At 37.9% G+C, this 21,449-nt stretch overlaps 1 protein-coding gene across 1 annotated transcript in view; it reads right to left on the bottom strand.

The window, feature by feature from the left end:
* Window positions 1-4,845: 4,845 nt before the first annotated feature.
* LOC127232290 (transmembrane protease serine 11E) overlaps window positions 4,846-21,449 on the bottom strand; it is a 41,682-nt gene continuing 25,078 nt past the window's right edge. Inside the window, exons 4-10 of the mRNA XM_051198329.1 lie at window positions 20,269-20,336; window positions 18,713-18,876; window positions 14,836-14,874; window positions 13,575-13,755; window positions 12,406-12,665; window positions 10,309-10,451; window positions 4,846-5,132 (exon numbers count right to left, since the gene is read on the bottom strand). Coding sequence (XP_051054286.1) covers window positions 4,971-5,132; window positions 10,309-10,451; window positions 12,406-12,665; window positions 13,575-13,755; window positions 14,836-14,874; window positions 18,713-18,876; window positions 20,269-20,336 — 1,017 coding nt within the window. The 3' untranslated portion in view covers window positions 4,846-4,970. The remainder of the gene's footprint in view (window positions 5,133-10,308; window positions 10,452-12,405; window positions 12,666-13,574; window positions 13,756-14,835; window positions 14,875-18,712; window positions 18,877-20,268; window positions 20,337-21,449) is intronic.

Below are 21,449 nucleotides of genomic sequence, written 5' to 3'. Positions count from 1 at the left end.
TCTACCTCCCTCCCCCAGGCAGCATAATGGAGCTAATACTGTAGATGTGATAGCAGGAGAGCTGTCCCCGATCCTCCTTCAAATACAGTATGGTGTCATAGGTGAGGGAAAGATACCCTCAGTCTATCTGCCCCTTTCCACCTGTGGCAGGCAAGAGACCTGGCCCTGGGTTCACAAGAGAGAACTGGCTCCACCCCTCACCAAATATAGTACTCTGCAGAGCGGGCCCTCACCTGCATTGGGTGAACTAGCTGGGGCAGTGCTGGAGACTTGCCCAGGTGGTGACAATGAGGGAAAGCTGGCAGGCTGATTAACTCAGCTAGCACCGAGACCCAGAAACCCGCCTAAAAGTTAGCATACCCCGACATCGACGTCTATGAACAGCTGGAGCCTGTGAATGGACTGCAGATACAAAACTACAGAATCTCCACGACTCAGGGCAACAGTAGAATATCCAAGAGCAGTCCCAGTGAGGGTTAAGAAACCAGAGGCCTCGAACCAGAATAATGAATGACTCATTGCAATGATCACTTAACAAGTGCAGATGTATGGACTAAATACTGTGTGACTCTCTGAGCCACTCCAGCTCCCACAAGGAGATTTGTGTTGCTGTTGTTGTTTTGTTTTCTTTTATTTTTGTTTTACTTGTAAATTTTGTTTTGGTTCAGGGAGGAGGTTGCAAGGGCAGAGGATGGAAGGGAGGGGAAGCAGAGACAGGTGGGATCAGGATCCACAAAGAATTGATTTTAAAAAAGAAACTATGTGCATAAATATTCTTTTTCTTATAGATGAGTGATTTATGTTTAAATTATTTAAGTAACCAGCTTCAGCTGTATATTTAGTATAAACTTTAAAATCAGTTTTAAAAATCCAAATATAAGTGCAGCCATGCATTGTTTTCTGGCAGAATGCGTCCTGAGAAAAGAATCACAGACTGTTTCGTCAACATCAATGAACATTACATCCTGCATGCACTGGATTGTTCATCTTAAGATGTGCAATGATGATGATGGGTGTAATATGACACAATCTTTTACAATACACTTTTTAATGTAATTAGCAACAAAAAATTACAGAATACATGAACTATTGTAGTCATTTATTATCATTATTAAGTGCTAACTTATTAATTATGTTTCATATGATACAGTGTAGTGGGTCTGTTCACACCAGTATAACTACAAATATATTCATAAGGCAATGCACTGCACAATTATGATGGTTACAACAGCAGAAAGTTAAAGAAACTTCTTAGCACCATTATGCTCTTATGAGAGCTCCATCCTACACATGGTATGTCACTACTAAAAATATTATTATGTGGCACACAACTATAAAATAAAGCTACATTTTCTGCATAAAGAATTAAATAGAAAAGCCATTAAATAGTATGTATTGAAAGAGTATTACATAGGGTAAACTTTATTGGTGGTATGGGATAAAAGATATGGAAGAGAAATGTCTGTTCTGTATAATTAATAAATATTGCAAGCACCACTCCTTAACCTCCTCCAAATATGGTTAACACTGAAGAACAATAAAGCCCGCTTTTTATTATTTTTCAAAAGATGGTACAATTTTAAGAATATGATACTGGACTGACTATCTCATATAACATTTGAACAATTCAAATTTTGCTGTGACACAAACCTCTCGCATTAAATGTTTTGTATAAGGAAATGCTACATATATTTATCTAAGGAACAGAACGCCATCATAAAAACTTAAACCTCTAAAATGTACCTGTAATTTAAATCCTTAAAACTTAGTTTATAGAGATAGCTACTCAAATCATGCAATATTAACTTTTAGTTTGGAACCCAAACTCCAGAAATCTGAAAATACTAATAAGTGACTTAACATGAATTCACCTATAAATAAATTTTAATTTTGTGGTTTTTGAGACCAAGCTACAGAATTTTGACTTCTGCTTTGAGGGAATCTTGAAAGTAAAAGTATTCAGGTTTTTTTTCTGTAACTTCTCACAGCTATAGAGTGCCACCTAGAGGCTCACATGACTAGTATACTTTGGGATTTTTTTTTTTTTTTTTAAGATTTTTCATTTTATTTTATTTATTATTTGTTTGGAAATAATGCAAAATTTTATTGATTAAGGGATACGTTGAGTAAATATATAGTTACCTAGATTTTCTTCATAACTTGTCAGGCAAGATAGCTTAACTTGAAGGGGATTAGGAAAAATACAAACCCCAAAGAATTTCATCAAAAGTACAATGATTATGGGTTTACAAGTAAGTGGTGTCAAGGGCTCACCTAAACAGTAGAGATGGTGGTATGGTATGGTGGCTAATATAAACACAATTCAATGTGCTCTAGTTGTCTGAAGCTAACATAAGGTGCCAAAAAGGACCCAAAGCACCCTTTGATTTTTTTTTTTTTTTTTTTTTTTACATGTGGATCCCAGTTCCCTCTCCCTCCCTCCCTCTTCCTCCCTCTCTCCCCTCACATGCATGTGGAAGCCTGACCATGGCTTCCAGCTTTTCATCTACACTGTCAATACTTAGTATTTGCTTGGCAAGTATGTAGGAAAGTAAAAATGGGAATGAAAATTGTGATAGCCAAAGGATACTTTGGGTGGGAATCCAGCATGGGACTGACTCAGACCCCCTGAATATGGGTCTCAGCTAGAAGGACTGAGCAGTCTAAGGGACCTCAGACAGTGGAACCAGGATGTATTCCTGGTACACAAAAGGACCTTGTGGACACATACCCCATGGAGGGATACTCCCTTAACCTAGAGACAGGAGAGAATTCCTAGTCCCTACTTCAAATGACTTGACAGATTTATGTGAGCCCACCTGGATGGCATTGCCCTACATGTGGAATTGGAGTGGGGAGGATGGGATTTTATTTTATTTTTAATTATTTCTTTCCTTTCCTTCCTCCAAGCCTCCCATGTATCCTCTCTTTCTCTTTTTCAAAGTCATTGCCTCTTTTTCAACAATTTTTTTGTGTGTGTGCATATGTGCATACATAAATACACATACATCATATATAATTTCTACATATATAAGTACAACCTGCTCAGCCTGTATAATGCTACTTCATGCATGTTTTAAGGGCTGACCATTTTGTATTGGATAATCAACTGGTACTCTCTTCTTTAAAGACTATTTCTCCTGGTCTCTGTATATGTGTATGTCTGTATTGGTGATGTGGGTAGGTGCCCATTGATGCCAGAGCTGTTGGGTATCCTGAGAACTGGAGTTACATCTATTGAGAGCTCTCTGATGAGAGTGCTGAGAACCAAGTATCTGTCTTCTGAAAGAACAGTATGAGTCCTTAACCTCTGACCATCTCTCCAGACACTTAAATCTCTTTTTAACAGATTTCTGAAACTAGTCTAGCTTTAATAGTCATATATTTCTAAAATTCATAATTTTCACAACTTTCCCCCAATTTATTAAGTAGTACAACAATAATTCAGAATATTAAACATTGAAGATTGATGTTAGCTTTCATGTCTTATTTTAGACAAGTGTCTAAATTTTATCAGTTGATAATGTGAACATTATTTGAGTTAATAAAAGTCAATATTTTTGCGATAACATAGGTTCTCATAATGGCCATCCTATGGTACTATTACATATTCTTTTATAGTCTGTATACAATGAGGAGATGGCTGCTGAATGCCTTGGTGAAATCTTAGCATGAATATATCATAGACTGTGTCATCAGTCCTAATTTCATTATGGTCTGGATCATTCGGATATAGGGTACCTACTAGCTCAGTAATAACTTACCAAACTGAAATCACAAATGAGGCCAGTATCCACCTTCTTCTCTTCAGTCTTATGTTGAAGTGGATACTACTTCAGCACAATGAAGATGCAGCTTCCGGGAGACCTTCCCTGTGATCTCATCCCAGCTGAGTGGCCTCTCAGCACCGACAGATATAACAAACCCACTTTTCCTGCACAGGCTGAAACTCACAGCAGGGGAAGCAAGTCTGCCATCATCTCAAAAAAGGAGACCAAGTCCCAGTTGCAATCATGTGACTATTATTATATACCAATATCTGAACCTTATTCCAGTCAAGAGCTGCAGTTCGGAAAGGGCTAGGGGTAATCCAACTGGAGTCTTCAGTTTAGACTGAATCTTTCTAATTCTACTCAACTATACAATTATTTTACCACATAAGGTATGCTGCTTTTTTCAAAATAAAGTTTTCATTTATCTTCAAACTTTAATGTTCAGTAGATTTATTAGTAAGATTCTACTCATCCTTCATTAATTTTCATGTTGTACTGTCAAGCAGGTAAATAATTGGTTCATTTCATTGCTGATTGTATACTGACATCCTCTTCATGCCAATTGCAAATAAATATTGTTTTCTTTGATTTGTACAAGTACATTACAAAGAGTGCGATTATTGTAGTCACAGGAAACAATCATTCTCCTGTTGCGCTTGTCAGTTATTTAGGAAGAAAATTAAACTATATATTTGCTTTTCTGTTTCTTCAACTTCTTCTCCAACATGGAATTATGACCAGTCTGTTGCTGGTCTTGCATTTTAAATGTGATTATTTCCCACATCCCGTTTTTAAAAAACCCTAATGCTTTTCTGTACATTAAAAATGTAGTTTTTTCTTTTTCCATTTTATTTCATTCCTTATCTTCCATTGAAAAGTAGAATGTACTAATATGGGAGAAGCTGATGAAAGAAAGGGATGCTTCAAGTTGTTTGTATGTGTGAGTACTTGGGGCTGCAAATCAAAATTTTGGCAACAGAAAACTTGTAGAAAATAAGAGTGCAGGTTGGCAGAGTCCACCTTGGAGCAGTAGGACACTCACTTGAAGAGCAAAGCTGGGAAGGAAATAAACACTTCAGGTTGTTCATTTTGATGGTTCAGGCTCTCCTGATTTATAAATCTTCTTTCGCAGTTGTGTGACTCTAAGAACAGCCTACATACAAAAACATCCATTTCATCCCAATGGGTATTTCTGCTTTAGATACCAGTTTTGGAAGCAATCCAGTCCCGAAAGGCAGTCACTCTAGTATAAACACCAGGTTTATTGGGTTGACCACATTCATCTCCCCAGCTCACTATGCCAGCAAGGTACCAGATGTCTCTAACATCTGAAGCAACCAGTGGTCCTCCAGAGTCACCCTAAAGAAAAGAGGAAAGATTACTTATTTATACTTTGTTATTTACCCAAGATAAATGGTAGAGAACCTAGTGATTTTCAAGTTTTCAATGTTGTGGCATATTAGTTTAAGATGTGCTACATTTGTTTATGGTATGGGAAATTTAATGATGCAAAGGTGTGTTGCATTTGTGTAACTCTGTGACGCTGTTACTTTTCCTGTCTGAAACACCTTATTGGTCTAATAAAGAGCTAAATGACCAATAGCTAGGCAGGAGAGGGATAGGCAGGACTGCCAGACAGAGAGAATAAATAGGAGAAGAAATCTAGAAAAAGAGAGAGGAGCAAAGAAGAAGGAGGAGAGGAAGACACCAGGGGCCAGCCACCCAGCCATCCATGGAGTAAGAAGGAAAGGGATGCATATAGAATAAAGAAAGGTAAAAAGCCCGTAGACTAAATGTAGTTAAAGAGAAACAGGATGAATTTAGTTAGAGAAACTGGCTAGAGACAAGCCAAGCTAAGACCAGGCATTCATAAGTAAGAATAACTTCTGTGTATTTCTTTGGAAGCTGGGTGGTAAGCCCCCAAAGAGTTAAAAATAAAAAAGCCAATTTACTCTTCAGAATGTTGAAATATACAGCAGTGCAGCTACCCGCAGAGAGGCATCCTGCTACCACAGGAGCTGGTTTGGTCTCCGGTTTCAGGACATAGACATAAAGTTCATTTAGCTGAAGAGCAAACAGTACTTAGCTGATGCAGCTGGCCATATCATGCCTTCTTCAGGTTGCCTCCTTATTAACATGCCCTAACACACCAGAGAAGTGGATAGTCTATTCATGATAAGGAACACAGACAGGAGTTTTAGAAATCCGCAGAAACCTTAACATTTGAGGCTAGAGTGTGTATTGCTCTTCAGAGGTTGCAAGTGTGGCTTCTAGTTTCATAACACCCTGCTCACAAAGGCCCATAATGCCAGCTCCAGGGATATCCAACACTTGTAGCCTGCACAGGCAGCTACACTCACTTGAACATATACACATAACTAAAAAAAAATAACAATAAAAATAAGTATTTAAAAATAACATTTCACAACCTCTCCACTCACACTAACAGCCTAAAACATGTGAATGGAATGGCTTTGACATATGTGGGGATTTGATATTAAAGTTGAAAAGAGTTTAATTTGGAAGACGCTGAGGGAAGCAATGACAACTCATTTTTTTAAGATGGTTTGTTTGAAGGGGTGTAGAGAAAAACATAAAATTTCATATGAGACTAGACTCTTGACTTCTCATGTACAGAGATTGCCAATCAGAATGATACCTAGAGGAGGAAACTAAAACTGAGTAGATGGAAGGGAAGGGAGATAACAGTGCAGAACCTAATCATGGGCTGGGTTCATGAAGCAGAAGCATGGAACCCAAAGAAAGATCTTGTTTTAGAAAGGAGGAATTTGCCCAAATTACACTGGGTTGAAAAATAACAGACCCAGTTGAGAGTGTTGTTTCAGGCTACTAATGGCTTTTGTGATAGTAAAGCTGTGCAGAGCCACATGGGGAAGGAAATCGAAAGACAATTCTATCTCAAACTGAAGCATGCACATTTGTCACTCAAGCATCTTCCAGCTTTGTTAATGTTTATGAATGATCATAAAGGTGCCTTGAGTATTTAATTCAAGCTAAAATACAACGGGAATGCTTGCAAATATAGAATTGGCAAATGTTCTTTCAAATAACTTATTACTCGATTTCACCTTAGGAAGTTGATTTATAAAATAATCTTTGTTTCATATATTACCACAGATGCAATGCAGATTAGAGAGGAGAAAATTAAACATAACAAAATGAGTCTAATCTTGAGCTTTGGTCACAGGCATGCAGAAAGGTTAGATGCATGAGAGACCTCAATTCAGCAAATTGAGCATGGCTAAAATGGCTGACCAAAAATAAAGGCAGGAAAGGTCTGTCTGGTGGTCAAAAGGGGTGGGGGTGATGGAGGTGGAAACAGACATCATTCCTATTAAATTATTAGAAAGAAAAAACATGAAAATATGCAAAATAAGAAAATAGTAAAGCTCTTTGTACAGCTCTAGACTGAAACACAGAGAATAAGGCGAACCTTCAAATAATATGGGATTTAGAGAACATGCTAAACTTAGTCTTTTAAAATTACAAAGTAAAAATTGCAGTGAATCATTTAGCCCTCTCCAATATTTTTTTCAGTGGTGTTTTTAATGAAATCATTTGTGTACCTTATTCAAAGATGCATTTTCATACTGACCAAGACATTGACTTGACAACACTAGACAGTTTATACTGGGATGCAAACTTAGAAATATCTGTAACTCAAATTTGGATGGCATTGAGTTATCCCATTTCCTTGGGCTAAATTTGGCTAAAGAAAACAATCAACTGTGGATTCTAGAAATAAAGCAAATATTAATCTATTCTGAAATGTAAAGCAAAGAAAGCAAGAAGACTAAAACTCAGGGGATAGCACAGCAGTAAATTGTTATTCATGGTCTGATTATTTGGAGCAGAAAAATCACCAACTTGTCAACCTGTGAACAGGTGCAATTAAAAAATTAAACTTAAAGGTGTCAAGGGGGAAAAAACCTCTTTTTTCCATAGTTGTGATATGGTTTGACACTTGCTGTTCTTGCAGAGGACCTGGATATGGACTTCTGCACCTAAATGTTTATTAACAGGCATTCATAATTCCAGTTGCAAGGGGCCCAAAACCTTTGTCTAACCCCCATAAGCATACATGTAGTGCACATAAATGCAGGTGAAACACTCATACAGATAAAATAAATAGACTTAAATCAAAAATCCCTTTAGTAAATGAGTCAGATGGGGATGGGCAGGGAAAATAGAAATACTAGGCAATCAGTCAAAATCAAATAAGTAGAGTTTATGGATAGTTTATGTCAACTTGACACAAGCTAAAGTCATCTGAGAGCAAGGAACCTCAATTAAGAAAATGCCCCCATAGACCAGGTTGTAGGCAAACCAGTGGGGCATTTTGTTAGTGTGAACCCTGGGCAGGTGATCCTGGGTTCTGTAATAAAGAAAGCAGGCTGAGCATACGATGAAGAGCAAGCCAATAAGCAGCACCTCACCATGGCCTCTGCAACAGCTCCTGCATCCAGGTTACAGCCCTATTTGGGGTCATGTCCTGATTTCCTTTGATGATGAACAGTTATATGAAAGTGTAAGCAAAATCAACCATTTCTTCCCAACTTTCTTTTTGGTCAGGTGTTTCATAGCAGCAATAGAGACCCTAACTACAACATAGATTCCAGGGCTTGTCCATCTGTATAAACATTCCTCTCTACAGTGGTGCTGTCCATCTGTTCAAACATTCCTCTCTACGGTGGTGTTAAATCAGGCAAAGTGACACCCAAACTTTTTTTCCCTACTAGGGGAAAGTAAAGACTTCACCCAAAACCTGTGTGGTGACTATATGCAGAATACAATCTACAACCAGGAGATAATGTGTCACGAGTCTCTTTCCACCATGATGAGGTCAGAGAACAACACATAGCTGGTAAATAATTGGCTTTCATCTTTGTCAAGGTGAATGTGGTATCAGCAGTGGCTACAAAGGCATGGTGAAAAGGTGTTCTGGTGTCAGCAGTGGCAATAAGGACATGGTGACAAAAAGTATTCCAGATGAAGGGATTACAGAAAAGGCCTAATAGGGATGCTGAAATTCCATCTAAAAGCAGACACAATAGGGCACTCTCCTTGAGTGGGGAACAGAGCGATGCCCACTTTCTGCCTGTGTGGCCTCAGCAGGAGCTACTAAGACTGAAAATTTAGCAGCAGGACTTATGAAGTCAAGTGTTCAGAATCCATTTGAAACTTAATCATTCTGTGACAAAGCAGGAAATTCTCCCCTTGGACAATAAAGAGAAATATCCAAACACCAGCTCTGAGGTGACACGAAGATCTTAAAGCAGCCCTTTTTAAAAGTCACAATTTCTCCAGTGTGTAAGGTGGATGATAAATAAATAAATAAATAAATAAATAAATAAATAAAAGAAATCTCAGCAAAGAACACCTAGAAACAGATGAGAATAAAATGAAAATCCAAGAACTTAGTGGATCCAATAAACAAAACTTAAAACACAGTTCAGCAGATGAGCTTTATGGGTAAAGGGAATAGAGAGGATAGTGACTCGACTCAAATCTAAGATCTTACCCAAGCAAGTAACAGAGAAAAGTGGAAACAACAATGAACAACAGCTCATGAACCTCTGGAACTATCGCCAGAAAGTCACATAAAGGTCTCAGAACAAGGGGAGGGGAATGTGGAACTCAAAAAGGAATTCAAAGGAAATTCCCTTGGGGTAGCAAAGGACATAAACCTATGGATTCAGAAGAACTGAGCAAACTCCAAGATGAATAGACAAGGAAGTACGAGCTAAGACAGACAAAGGAAAATCCTTGAAGACAGGAGTTATGTGTACAAGCAAATCTGGTGGCTGTAGACTCTGCTCATTTCTCAAAGGAGCCATGATGCAAGGGCCCAAAGAGGACTATCAGTCTCAAACTGTATCTGGCAAAACTGTGCTACAGAAATGATAACAACAAAAACAACCCTGTTTATCAACAGACCTACATCAAAAGTTTGGTTACAGGAAGTTCCTAAAAGAGAAAAGAGATCTTAGAAAGGAAAGAGACATGAAAATCTTTGAGTAAACAGATTTTTCTTCTTCACCTGAAAATCTGACTTATGATTAGCAATGAAGGAAAATATTACCTAATGTAGCTCTTGACAAAGAAGAAATTTAAATATTTATACTTATCAATATTTAATAGAAAAATGATAGAGATTTAAAGGAAGGTATGTTTTCTATTCTACACTCCATTCAAATGAATAAAATGTTAATAGCAGTGGACTGTGATAAAGTATGTATCACATACATGTATTTACACAAACAAGTTAGAGAATTGCTGCATTTTTTCTACAAAGAAATAGTTAAAAGCAGTAGCAGATAAAACAAATGGAATTTCAAAACAAGTAATTATGTGATTTTATTTAACATTCTGAAAATCACTTGTTTATAGAGAAATAAAAATAACAATTGTGCTATTCTTCGGCAAAATCTATGCAGCTCCCTGTGAATCCATAATTATTTCAAAATGAAAGGTATACAATCTTCATACAGTGAACTACTAGGCAAGCCCATACCTGGCATGCGTCTTTCTCTCCTTTTAAGAAGCCAGCACACAACATCCTAGGAGTGATAGCACCATTGTAAGATTGAGGTTGATTGCAGGTTTGGGTGTCTATGTAATCCACCTGTACTTGCCGAAGGTTATTCTGAGTGAAACCTGAGAAAAGACAGCCATCTTTATAAATATGTGTATTCAATAAACCTGAAAAAAACTCTGCTTTAATTAGTAGATAAAATGATAATATACATGTGTGTGGAGGGGGTGTTAAGAACAGAAGTATTTGAAGGAGTTCTTTCTAACTAGTGATTTTGTTTGGTGGTGGAGAACAGCTGTATAATCATACTTAATCTTCACAATTAGGTGTATCAACAACCCTAACTTCTCACATGGCCAATTGTCTAATATAAAATTCAGTAGGCAAAAGCCTAGTGTGGCATCATATGCTTGAAATCCCAGTGCTGAAGAGACAGAGACAAGTGGATTCCAGAGCTTTGCTGGCTGCCAGTATAATTGAAACAGCTAGATTTAGGTTCACTAAGGCATTCTATCAAAAACACAAGTACTAGGAGGATATTTTGGGGCAATGTGAACACCTAGTGCAGTGAAAATTCCCTGTAATCTACAAGAGAGACCCTATCAAAGATTCCTAGCAATGGGGGTTACAGAGCCTAAACCAGCCATCTTCTATAACCAGGCAAGTCTACCAGCAGTGGGACTGGTACATCAACCCACCCACAAAACCTTCGATATGCAATGTGTCCTACAAGATGTACAGGGGTAATGGTGGCACAGAACTTATGATAGTGGTCAACCAATGATTGGTTCAACTTGAATCCCATGCCACAAGAGGAAGCCCACACCTAGTGCTGCCTGAATGGCCAGGAACAAGAGGCTGAACAACCTAGTGATCCAGGATAGAACCAAACACAACTGCTAAGGCAATGGAATAATTCCTAATGATGATCTGCTGTACTCATGGATCAGTGCCTACCCCAATTTTTATCAGACATCCAGCAACTGATGGAAGCAGATGCAGAGACCCACAGGCAAACACTAGGCAGAGCTTGGGGAACCCTATAGGAAAGGGGTAGGAGTCAGAGGAGTTGAGGACATCATGAGAACCCAGCTCACAGAACCAACTAAGCTGGGCTCACTGGGGCTCACAAATGACAATGAGGGAGCCTTTCTGGGTGTGAGCTAGGTCCTCTACATGTTATCGTTGCATAGCTTGGTGTTCTTCTGGGACTCTCAATAGTGGGAGTGGGGCTGTTTCTGGTTCTTTTGCCTGCTCTTGGGACCCTTTTCCTCTTACTGTGTCACCTCAACCTTGACATGAGGGGTTTGTGCCTAGTCTTATTTTGTTATACCGTATTTAGTTGCTGTCCCTGGGAAATCTGCTCCTTTTTGGGGGAGTGGAGAATGAGTGGATCTTGGGGGAAGGGTAAGGTACACAGAGGCTGGAAGGAGTGGAGGGAGAGGAAACTGAGGTCAGAATGTAAAGTAGGAGAAAATAATTTAAAAAGACATCCTGAGCTGGGCATTGGTGGCACATGCTTTTAATCCCAGCACTCAGGAGGCAGAGGCAGGCAGATCTCTATGAGTTCGAGGCCACCCTGATCTGCAGAGAGAGTTCCAGGAAAGGCTCCAAAGCAATACAGAGAAGCCCTGTCTTGAAAAGCAAACAAAATAAAACAAAACAAAACAAAACAAAAAAAGGGGGATATCCTGTCTCTAAATAATAAGGTGAATAAGGATGAGTAAAACATCCTGACATCATCCTCTGGCTTTTGCACTCACATCAGAAAACACACCAAGCATACAAACATATAGCCCCTCCACACACACACCCTGTATGTTCATTAAGAAAAAAGAAATTCAGTGTCCAATAGTCATATAACTTCATATACCTTACGACATCATGACAGTAACAGCAAGGCAATAAATAGAAGCTGAAGGTAAGGAAGAATGTGTATCTTCTAAGTGGCTTAAAGCCTGCCTTAGCCTGAGTTCATGTGGACAACCAACATACTTGTCATACCTATCATTTATTTAAACTCCTTGAGACTCCAAATTAGGTCACAGTGACTTGATTTTCCCTCCAGACACTTACCATCATTTTGCAATGCTCCAAATCCTGTCACAAACATCTTCTGCCCTGGCTGGAATTCATGGTTTGCATCAGGGAGACAAACCTTATGCACTGCATTTGTGCAGGGGACAGGCCTAGAAAGCTCTGCGAGTGCGATGTCATAGTCATGCGATGGGTATTTGTAGTTTTCATGAACAATTATCCTGCGGAGGCCTGTCCTCAGTTTTGGAGGTTGTAATGTTGCCCCAAAGGAAGCAGTCCATCTAGATGGGTCCTTATGCCTACCGAAAAATAGTAGTTATAATAAATTCTACCTTACGTTGATATCGATGTAATAATTTGTAAGGAATGGTTTTATCTGCAGGTATCAGTATAAAATTTAATTTTTAAAGTTGTAGTTCATATAAACAGAAATAAACTCTTCAATTAGAAAACTGAGCTCTGGGTTCAAGGTGGGGTGGGAAAGCCACAAGGATGCTTTTCCTAGGTTACATGTCACACCATGCATCATGGTGCCCACTACAGATCCAGGTGCCTTTGCTGTAAGTGATTACAAGCAACGTATTAAAAGAAAATTCTGAATAGAATAAAAGTAAATATATTCTACATGCCCATCTTCCTGAAAAGATATATATATTTTCTGAAGTTGACAGAGGCCATTCATAAATTTAAAAACCATTACTAGTGTGGGTATTGTCAATATGTTGATGCCAGGCTGAAAAGTCAACATTCCTTCTAACATAAATCAACTATTTAGTTATAAAATTCAACACTTCCAAGTTGCTTCATACTTCCTTCTCTTTCTTCTTGGAATTTCCTCACGGAGATCAAAACTACCATCTACCCAACTTTGGTTCTTCTAAAGATACTTAGTGACCATCAACTCTCTTTGATAACAAGCTCAAAATTTAAACATGAACATGTCCTATGTTCTTTGAAAAACTATCATAAATTTTTTGATGAGTAATTTTACCACAACAACCCACACTGATACCATTTTCATTTCCAGAGACTATAAAACTTCCTACTAAGTTTTCTGAGAGACCCACTGTGTTTTCTGATGAACATATAAGTTTTGATTTGTGCCAAACTTACTTCTCTCAAAATTCATGAACTGTTTCACGAATACATAATGCAACACTACATGCATTTTCCTTCTGCTCCATCCTCAAAGTTCATGACTTACTTACGTTCGAAAGCAGTGAGCAGCACTCACGAGCCACGTGCTGTTGATCAAAGCTGCTCCACAGCGATGCGACCCATCCCACTGCAGGCTACTTTGCCATGGCCATTCTCCCTCTTCTACTTGTGTCCCTCCAACAATCCTGAGACTAGTCTGTGCTGTCGATTTATTACGCCGTGTCCCACAGCCTGCCAAAAAAGACAGTGGACAATAATTAGCAGTTGTTTGAGCATCCCAATTTTCTTTTACTGTGTGATCCAATAGATCAAACATTTTTCTCATGTTTTTATCATTATGTAAATAATAAAATTTTATTCAATCAACTCCTGTGCGTCTTGTGAGATTTAAGCTGCTTTGGGCAGGTTATGTTGCCCATTTCGCATCTTTTTTGTCAAACACTGAAACAGCACATCCTTGTTATTGGTGGCAAGAATATATGTCATTTGGATAATGGGGTTATATTTTGGTTCTAGGTGTAGTGAACTTTATAAACTAATCAGTATTCTGAGATTTTAATTTTTAATTACATTTATTTACTTAGTGTGTACGTATGTGTGTATCTATTACTGTGTGTGTTGGCCAGAGAACAGCCTGCAGTATTTGGTGCCCTGCTTCCTTCATGTAAGTCCCAGGGATTGGATTCAGGTTGTCAGGTTTAGCAGAAAGTGCCTTATCTGCCAAGCCATCTCACCATCCCTCCTCCTATTTAAAAAAAAAGTGATAAATGTCCTCTTAACAATTGTGCAACTATTAGACACACTCTTTGAGCCAGGGTCTGCTCTGAAAGAGTGAAGGACTACGTCTAAAACCAAGACCTTTAAATTTTCATCATATTTATTTTATCAAATATTCCACAAGTCCATAATTACCTACAATTTCTATTGTAAACAAGAAATACCAAGACGATTTTATTTAGAGTAGTTTGACGTTAAGTCTATATCCCTAGGTGAAAAATAACAGCATGTAGTTCAACGTTATAAATTTTTAAAATATGAATATAACCACATGCAAAGAGAATATTTTTACTTCTCTAACAGTTGTCCAACTCACTCTTGTTCCCATGGATACAGGCACGTATAGTGTCAATCTAAAGTTTTCCCAATTTTGCTATTCCTTAGTATATCTCAGAGACAAAACAGAATGCCATGTACAAATCATCCAAACTCAATTCTATCTCTGCAGTCTCAATACAAAACCCATGTAAATGTTCTAGAATGTTACCTTTCTGCGACCAGGCAATGCAATCCTAAGAAATACATATAACTTACAGTGGTTGAGATAGTTGTCCGTTTCTGTCTTGTTGATTTCTGAAATACAAACAAATGGTGAACAGGGTCGGGGTGAGCATAACAGAATCTTCACTGTCTAAGTTTCTGGCAGTAGACAGCTGATGCATTTCTAAAACAGCATCTTCGGGTTATAAGGAAAAAAATAACTAGGTTATCACAGACGTGCATTTCTATTTTTACTGTTTTGAACAGGAGAGGAGGCATGAACAATGAGCCTGGAACTCGAGTGAGAATAAGAAGCATACAGATAATCTGTTTATAACATAGATTACTGCTGCATTTCTTAATAATGCTGATTTACAAGTTTTGTGTTGAAACCTAAGAATGTGAGTTTTATACCAGAAAATAAGGTTCTGGGAGTCTATGACCCCTCTTGATAAATATTAATTAAGCTATACTATTGATTCCTTAAATGCAATGATAGTTTTCCTAAGCATCATTTCAGAATATTTATATATAATGTATTATATATATTTGTTATATATTATATTTATATTATATATAAAATTGTTGCATACATGTAGCACAATGCTCAACTCCATAATTACAATGAAAAATAATGCCCCTCCTCTCTAAACTTTCTTTCTGCTAGGGTTTTAGATACAAGACTGCCCACAACTTCCCACTCAGTTCAGCCAGATCCTTACCCCAGTACACTTAGCAGTCAGGGTCTAGTCAGATGCAAACATTTGCTCAAGCAATAGGTACAGAACAGCCTAAGTGTTCACATTTCCTGACTTAAGAGTTCTCCAGGGATCAACAATTCTCTATGAACACATGTGGCAGGACCGGTGTTCTAAATACAAAAATCCTATTAATCTACTAGTTTTTCTTCTGGTTAATAATTTTGACATACTGAGGCCTATATTACAGAAGTCTTCCTTTGAATTTTTTTATTTTTATTGCATGTGCATTCATGTTTTGCCTGATATATGTGTCTCTGTGAAGGTGTTAGGTTTCCTGAAACTGGAGTTACAGACAGATATGAGCTGAGAATTGAACCCCAATCCCCAGTCCTCTGGAAGAGCATACAGAATCTTCACTGTCTGAGTTTTTAGTATTAGACAGCCAATGCATTTCTAGCCTCTGAGCCATCTCTCCAGCCCCAACATTCTTTTTTTTTTTTCATCATGTCATTGTGTGAAATGGAAGACATAAGGAGATTGATTATTGAATCCCAGTTGTTATTCAGCAACTTAGTAGTCTGTTTCTTATAATCTATCTCTACCTCAACTTCTTTCTAAAAGTTCAAGTTTTATCTGTTCCCATACTACAAATAGCTTTTTGCCTGTTTTCATGTCATTCTCTTACTACCCTGAAATTCTTAATAATTTTTTCTTGCAATGTGTATTTGAAAGGGAAGTCCAGTGTGATATTCAAACACAGTATGAGCAAAGGAAGCATAGGGAATTTGTGTATCCATGATGTCTCTTGCATGTACCAGTCACAATACTCTGTGAAGTCAGGACCAGAAGTGGAGGGGGAACTGCAGTAGAGAAGGACATGTTTGTTGGAACTACAAATTTGTAAAACTCAGGAAGAAAGCAATGGCATCATAATAAGCACAAATCAACATGACACCCTATCACTGATTTTTGTTTGTTTGTTTTGGCTCGTTATTTTTTTTCATGTATTAGCTAATCATTTTAGCTGAAAAATAACCATACTTGTATCGTCTTTAATTTCTTTCTTTAAAGATTCGAAGTTCTTATTATATAGGTCTTTCACTTGCTTGTTTAGCATTGCCCCAAAATATTTTATGTTGTTTGTAGCTATTATAAAAGGTGACGTTTCTGATTTCATTATCAGCCCTTTTATCATCTGTATATAGTAGGGCTACTGATTTTTTTTTTTTTTTTTTTTTTTTTTTTTTTTTTAGTTAATCTTGTATCCTGCCACTTTGCTGAAGGTGTTTATCTGCTGTAGGAGTTCTTGGTAGAGTTTTGGTTTTTTTTTTTTTTTTGTTTTTGTTTTTGTTTTTGTTTTTTGTTTTGGTCACTTATGTAAACTACCTTATCATCTGCAAATAGTGACAATTTGACTTCTTTCTTTCCAATTTGTATCCCCTTGATTTCCTTTTGTTCTTATTGCTCTAGCCAGAATTTCAAGTGCAATTGGAGAGAGTGGACAGTTTTGTCTTGTTCCTGATTTTAGAGGAATCACATTAAGTTTCTCTCCATTTAGCTTGATGTTGACTATTGGTTTGTTGTATATTGCTTTTAATATGTTTAGGTACGTTGTGTTATCCTTGATCTCTCCAATACCTTAATCATGAAGGGGTGTAGCATTTTGTCAAAGGCTTTTTATGCTATCCTAGAGCTTTCATCTAGTAGTTAATAGAAGCAGAAGCAGACACCCGCAGCTAAACACTGAACCAAACTCTTGGAATCCAGTTGCAGACAGGGAGGAATAATGAGAAAAGGGGTCAAAATCAGGCTGGAGAAACCCACAGAAATTGCTGACCTGAACAAGGAAGAACTCATGGACTCCAGTCTGATAGCTGGGAAACCAGCATAAGACTGACCCAGATTCCCTGAATGTGGTGTTACCTGAGAGAGCTGAACTGTCTATGGGGCTTCTGGTAGTGGGTCAGGATTTATCCCTAGTATACAAATGGACTTTGGGAGCCATTCCACAGAGGGATACTCCCTTGGCCTAGACACATGGGGGAGGGCCTGGGCCCTGTTCCAAATGATATGACAGACTTTGAAGATTACCCATGGAAGGCCTCACCCTCCCTGGTGAGCAAAAAGGGGATGGGATGGGGGTTGGTGGGGGGAACAGGGGAAGATGGAAGGGTGCAGGAACTTGGATTGACATTTAAAACAAGTTTGTTTCAAAATTAAATTAAAAAATTATTTTAAAAACATACTGGAAGAAAGATAAGGAAAATAACTGTACTGAAATAAAGACAAAGAAGTCTATAGTCCCTTTTCTACTCAGTCTTTCTTTCCTCATCAACAAGCCGAAAACAGAAAGGTTTGAAAGGTTGTGTCATATGAGGAAGGGAACTAGAAACAGCTAGCTTAGCTTTGTGTACTATTCTCATTGTATTGCAGTGAAAATGAAATACAGTTGTCTTCAGCATCTATAAAGGATTAGTGTAAGGACATTCCCAAAAATGTCAAAACATCAAGCATGCTCTGAAATGGTTCAGTATTTGAATATATACAGCTTCCTATATGTTTTAAATCTCTCTAGATTACCTAGAGTACCTGATAATATAAATCCCATACAGATAGCTGTTGTTTACATTCTTACATAATAACAAGAAAAATGTATTTATTCAGTAAGAATATTTTTGAATATTTTTGGTTTTATAAAAAATAGTGTGCTTTTCTCTCTCCGTGAATATACAGACCCTAGATCAAGAGGGCAACTGTACTCACATGAACTATAAAATATTATTGCACAGTCCTTTGTGGTCCTGGAAAAAGGTAAGCAAACAAAAATATCTACCTCAACCTACTCAACTACAGTTGTAAAACACAGAACAATGAATACATGTGAAACATTGGAAATGATCTTAAGAAAGCAGCTATGAGAAAGCATATTGAACATCTGATGGAAGCAACAAGCCGCTGAAGAATATTCAAAACCACTTTTTCCATGTACAATGAGATTCTGAATCACATACAAAGACACCTTTTAGGAGATAACAAAAGCCTACCTGGAAGGCTTATATTTAAAATGTTTTCATGGATGAAAATGGTTCATTAATATCATTTAGTTCCAAAGCAACAACATACAGTTGTCAGAACCTCAGCAATTAAAGGACAAAGACTTTCTAACTGAACACCCAAAGATATTTTAGAATTATACTATGTAAGAAAATAAACAAAGCAGAGCAACCTACTTTTAATTTCAACTGATTCAGGATCAACACTGGGGGGTCCTATAGCATGTTTCAGCTTTTCATGCAGAACGTGTTCAACAATTTGATGCACAGATTCAGGATCCTCAGTAGAGCGAATTCGGAAGATCAGCAGCATGTGAGCTGACACTCCATCATATTCTTTACTATTGTCCAAAAATTATAAAAAAAAAAAAAGGAAGGGAAGGATGAAGGATGTGGGGAGAGAAAGGAAAGAATTGAGGGAAGGAAGAATTTTGTGAGTAGAATTGTTGTGCTTGGTTCTTTGGTTTTCTTTTTCTATAACACTGTGTTTTCCTAGCACTTAAACATTATTGAGCTCAGCTTCCTTCCCTCCTATAAAATCAGACTCACCTTCTCAGCTCCTGTGCTCAGCTAGTGTCTTAACTCTGTGGTTATCTAATGCTCATGCTTCCCCCAAACCTGTGCTGTCTTCATTCTCCAGCACCAAAGGCAGGAGGAAGAAGCAGTAGCAGAATGGCTGAGTCGGCAAGATGGAAATTGACTTGGAAATAAACTTGGTGGTGCTCAGTTGTTTTATGAACTAAGGGACCAGGGGAAACAGGCTTGTGTGGCAATGCCGGGTCTCTCAGTGGTGTGATTAAATTCTTCTTGAGTTAGGGAATTCACCATGCAGCCTTCTGCCAGGTGTACAGGGACAGACAAATGGTTACAGAAATCAGGAAAACCGTACAGACTGAACATAAAACCTTAGATTCCAGCAGCATATGGTGCCATGTCGATGGTGCACCCCTTAAGAGAATGAAAAAGGATGCTATCTTGGGTATAGAATTCTTCAGGAGAACGTCATCAAAATGATGCCTCAGAGATATAAGCTAATCACAGACTGGGAATTAATTCATTTGGATAAAACTACAAACAATGCTTACCCTACTTTATCAGATAATTATAACTTGTAATCCAAGGACTGAGGGAGAGAAAAAGATTGAGAGTTCAAGGCAAACCTGGGCTGCATAGCAAGACCTTGTCCCCAATACAAAGCAACAACAGTAGAAAATTATGTTCTGACCTTACTTATTTAGCAGTAATTGACAAGAGTTCTGAAATCCTCTTAGGTAAATGTTTGGAGGATAAAAATTTAGAGTAGAAAAAATAGATTAAATTAACTAGGATGGGAATGGGTAATACAAGTCATGAAGACATAAAGATCTCATTTTCCAGGCTAGTGCTTGCTATTAGCCCCCAGTTGTGATAATTAGGTTTTTTGTTTTTTGAGACAGGGTTTCTCTGTGGTTTTGGAGGCTGTCCTGGAACTAGTTCTTATAGACCAGGCTGGTCTCGAACTCAAAGAGATCCTCCTGCCTCTGCTTCCCAAGTGCTGGGATTAAAGGCGTGTGCCACAGCCCGGCTAGCCCATGGATTTCATAGAGCAGGTGAATAAATGCTTGTTAAACTGAATCACTTCACAACATTGGTACTTTAAAACATGTTTATTACTGACCAAGTTAGAAGCTTCAGCATTAAAAATAAAATTCCAAGTTAAGTTAAATCCAGGATAACATCTTCGGTTTACTTACCTGAACTTGATAATGTGAGCTTTGACCAGTTGTCCCCTCAGTGGAGATTTATAAAATGCATTTTTCACCTGTTTAAAGACATTTAAACATGTCAGCAAGAACAGGTTTCTGGACTTCAAGTTAATCCAATCTAGAGAAAAGTAAAGTACAAGACAAAGCAAGCAGACAAACAAAACACATTGAGAACATTCACAGTGTACTGAAGCTGAAGACTCCTCTGTGGCATCCTACCCAGTGTTGAGAGCTGAACTCTTTATTCAGAAGGACAACCACATTGAGGCCAGTGCAGACCTACAAGTTCTGCTCACGATGATATGAAAGACAGTGAGCATGCTGTTTCCTTAAGACAGTTCACCCTCTACTTCCTGAGTTAAGAACTCTTACTGGAGATAGACAAAGAAAATGGAGCATTTACTTTAATTTTTAAAATTTCTATCACTGTGACAAAATGCCTGAGCAAAACAATTTAAAGGAGAAAAGAATTGTTTGGACTCATGTTTTGGAGGAAGAATGAGGTAATTGTCCTAAGTGATAGCTGGTTACAGGAATGAGTGTGTGTCAACGTTGTATGTGTGCCCAGCCCAGTAGTGGAAATGCTCTGAGAAAGTCCCATGCATTGGAGGGCTAAACAACCACAGCTACAAAGTTTCTCTAGTAAAATGACAGGAGTAGTTTTGTGAAGCTATTTCTTACTATCAATAGTTCAAATGAACTTAAACTCTAAAATCCAGGACTTAATTAAGTAAAGAAGTCAGTTACTTCTTGTTGCCAGTGTGTGCATATTGAGACACAGTGAGTACAGACTGGTGTTTTTCAGAAAGAGTGACCTTTTTCTCCTGTTCTTATATTTCCTTGATTCCAGAATCTGCCCACCAAAACTAATGCTATTGTGAAAATAGTGCAGATACTATAGTGACAACAGTACAGATATCTCTTGGAAGTTTTCACTTAAGGGTTTATTTTTATCAAGTAATTCCAAAATGATTATTGATTTGGAAAGTCTATATTCCTGTAGATTTATACCAATTTGGATCTTAGAATATTTATTTTAGAAAATGGCACCAAAAAAGGACACAGTGATGTGTCAACTTTCTGGGCTGGTCCCTTTCCTTACTTGACATGTGTGTTAACACTAGGGAAGCTTGCTTCTGATGCTTCCCTCTCGAGTACACAAGTCACCA

The sequence above is a fragment of the Phodopus roborovskii genome, unplaced genomic scaffold (assembly GCF_943737965.1).
Source record: "Phodopus roborovskii unplaced genomic scaffold, PHOROB, whole genome shotgun sequence".
NCBI classification, from domain to species: domain Eukaryota; kingdom Metazoa; phylum Chordata; class Mammalia; order Rodentia; family Cricetidae; genus Phodopus; species Phodopus roborovskii.
Note: the sequence above shows the minus strand (reverse complement) of the source record. Positions and strands in the feature narration are given on the sequence as shown.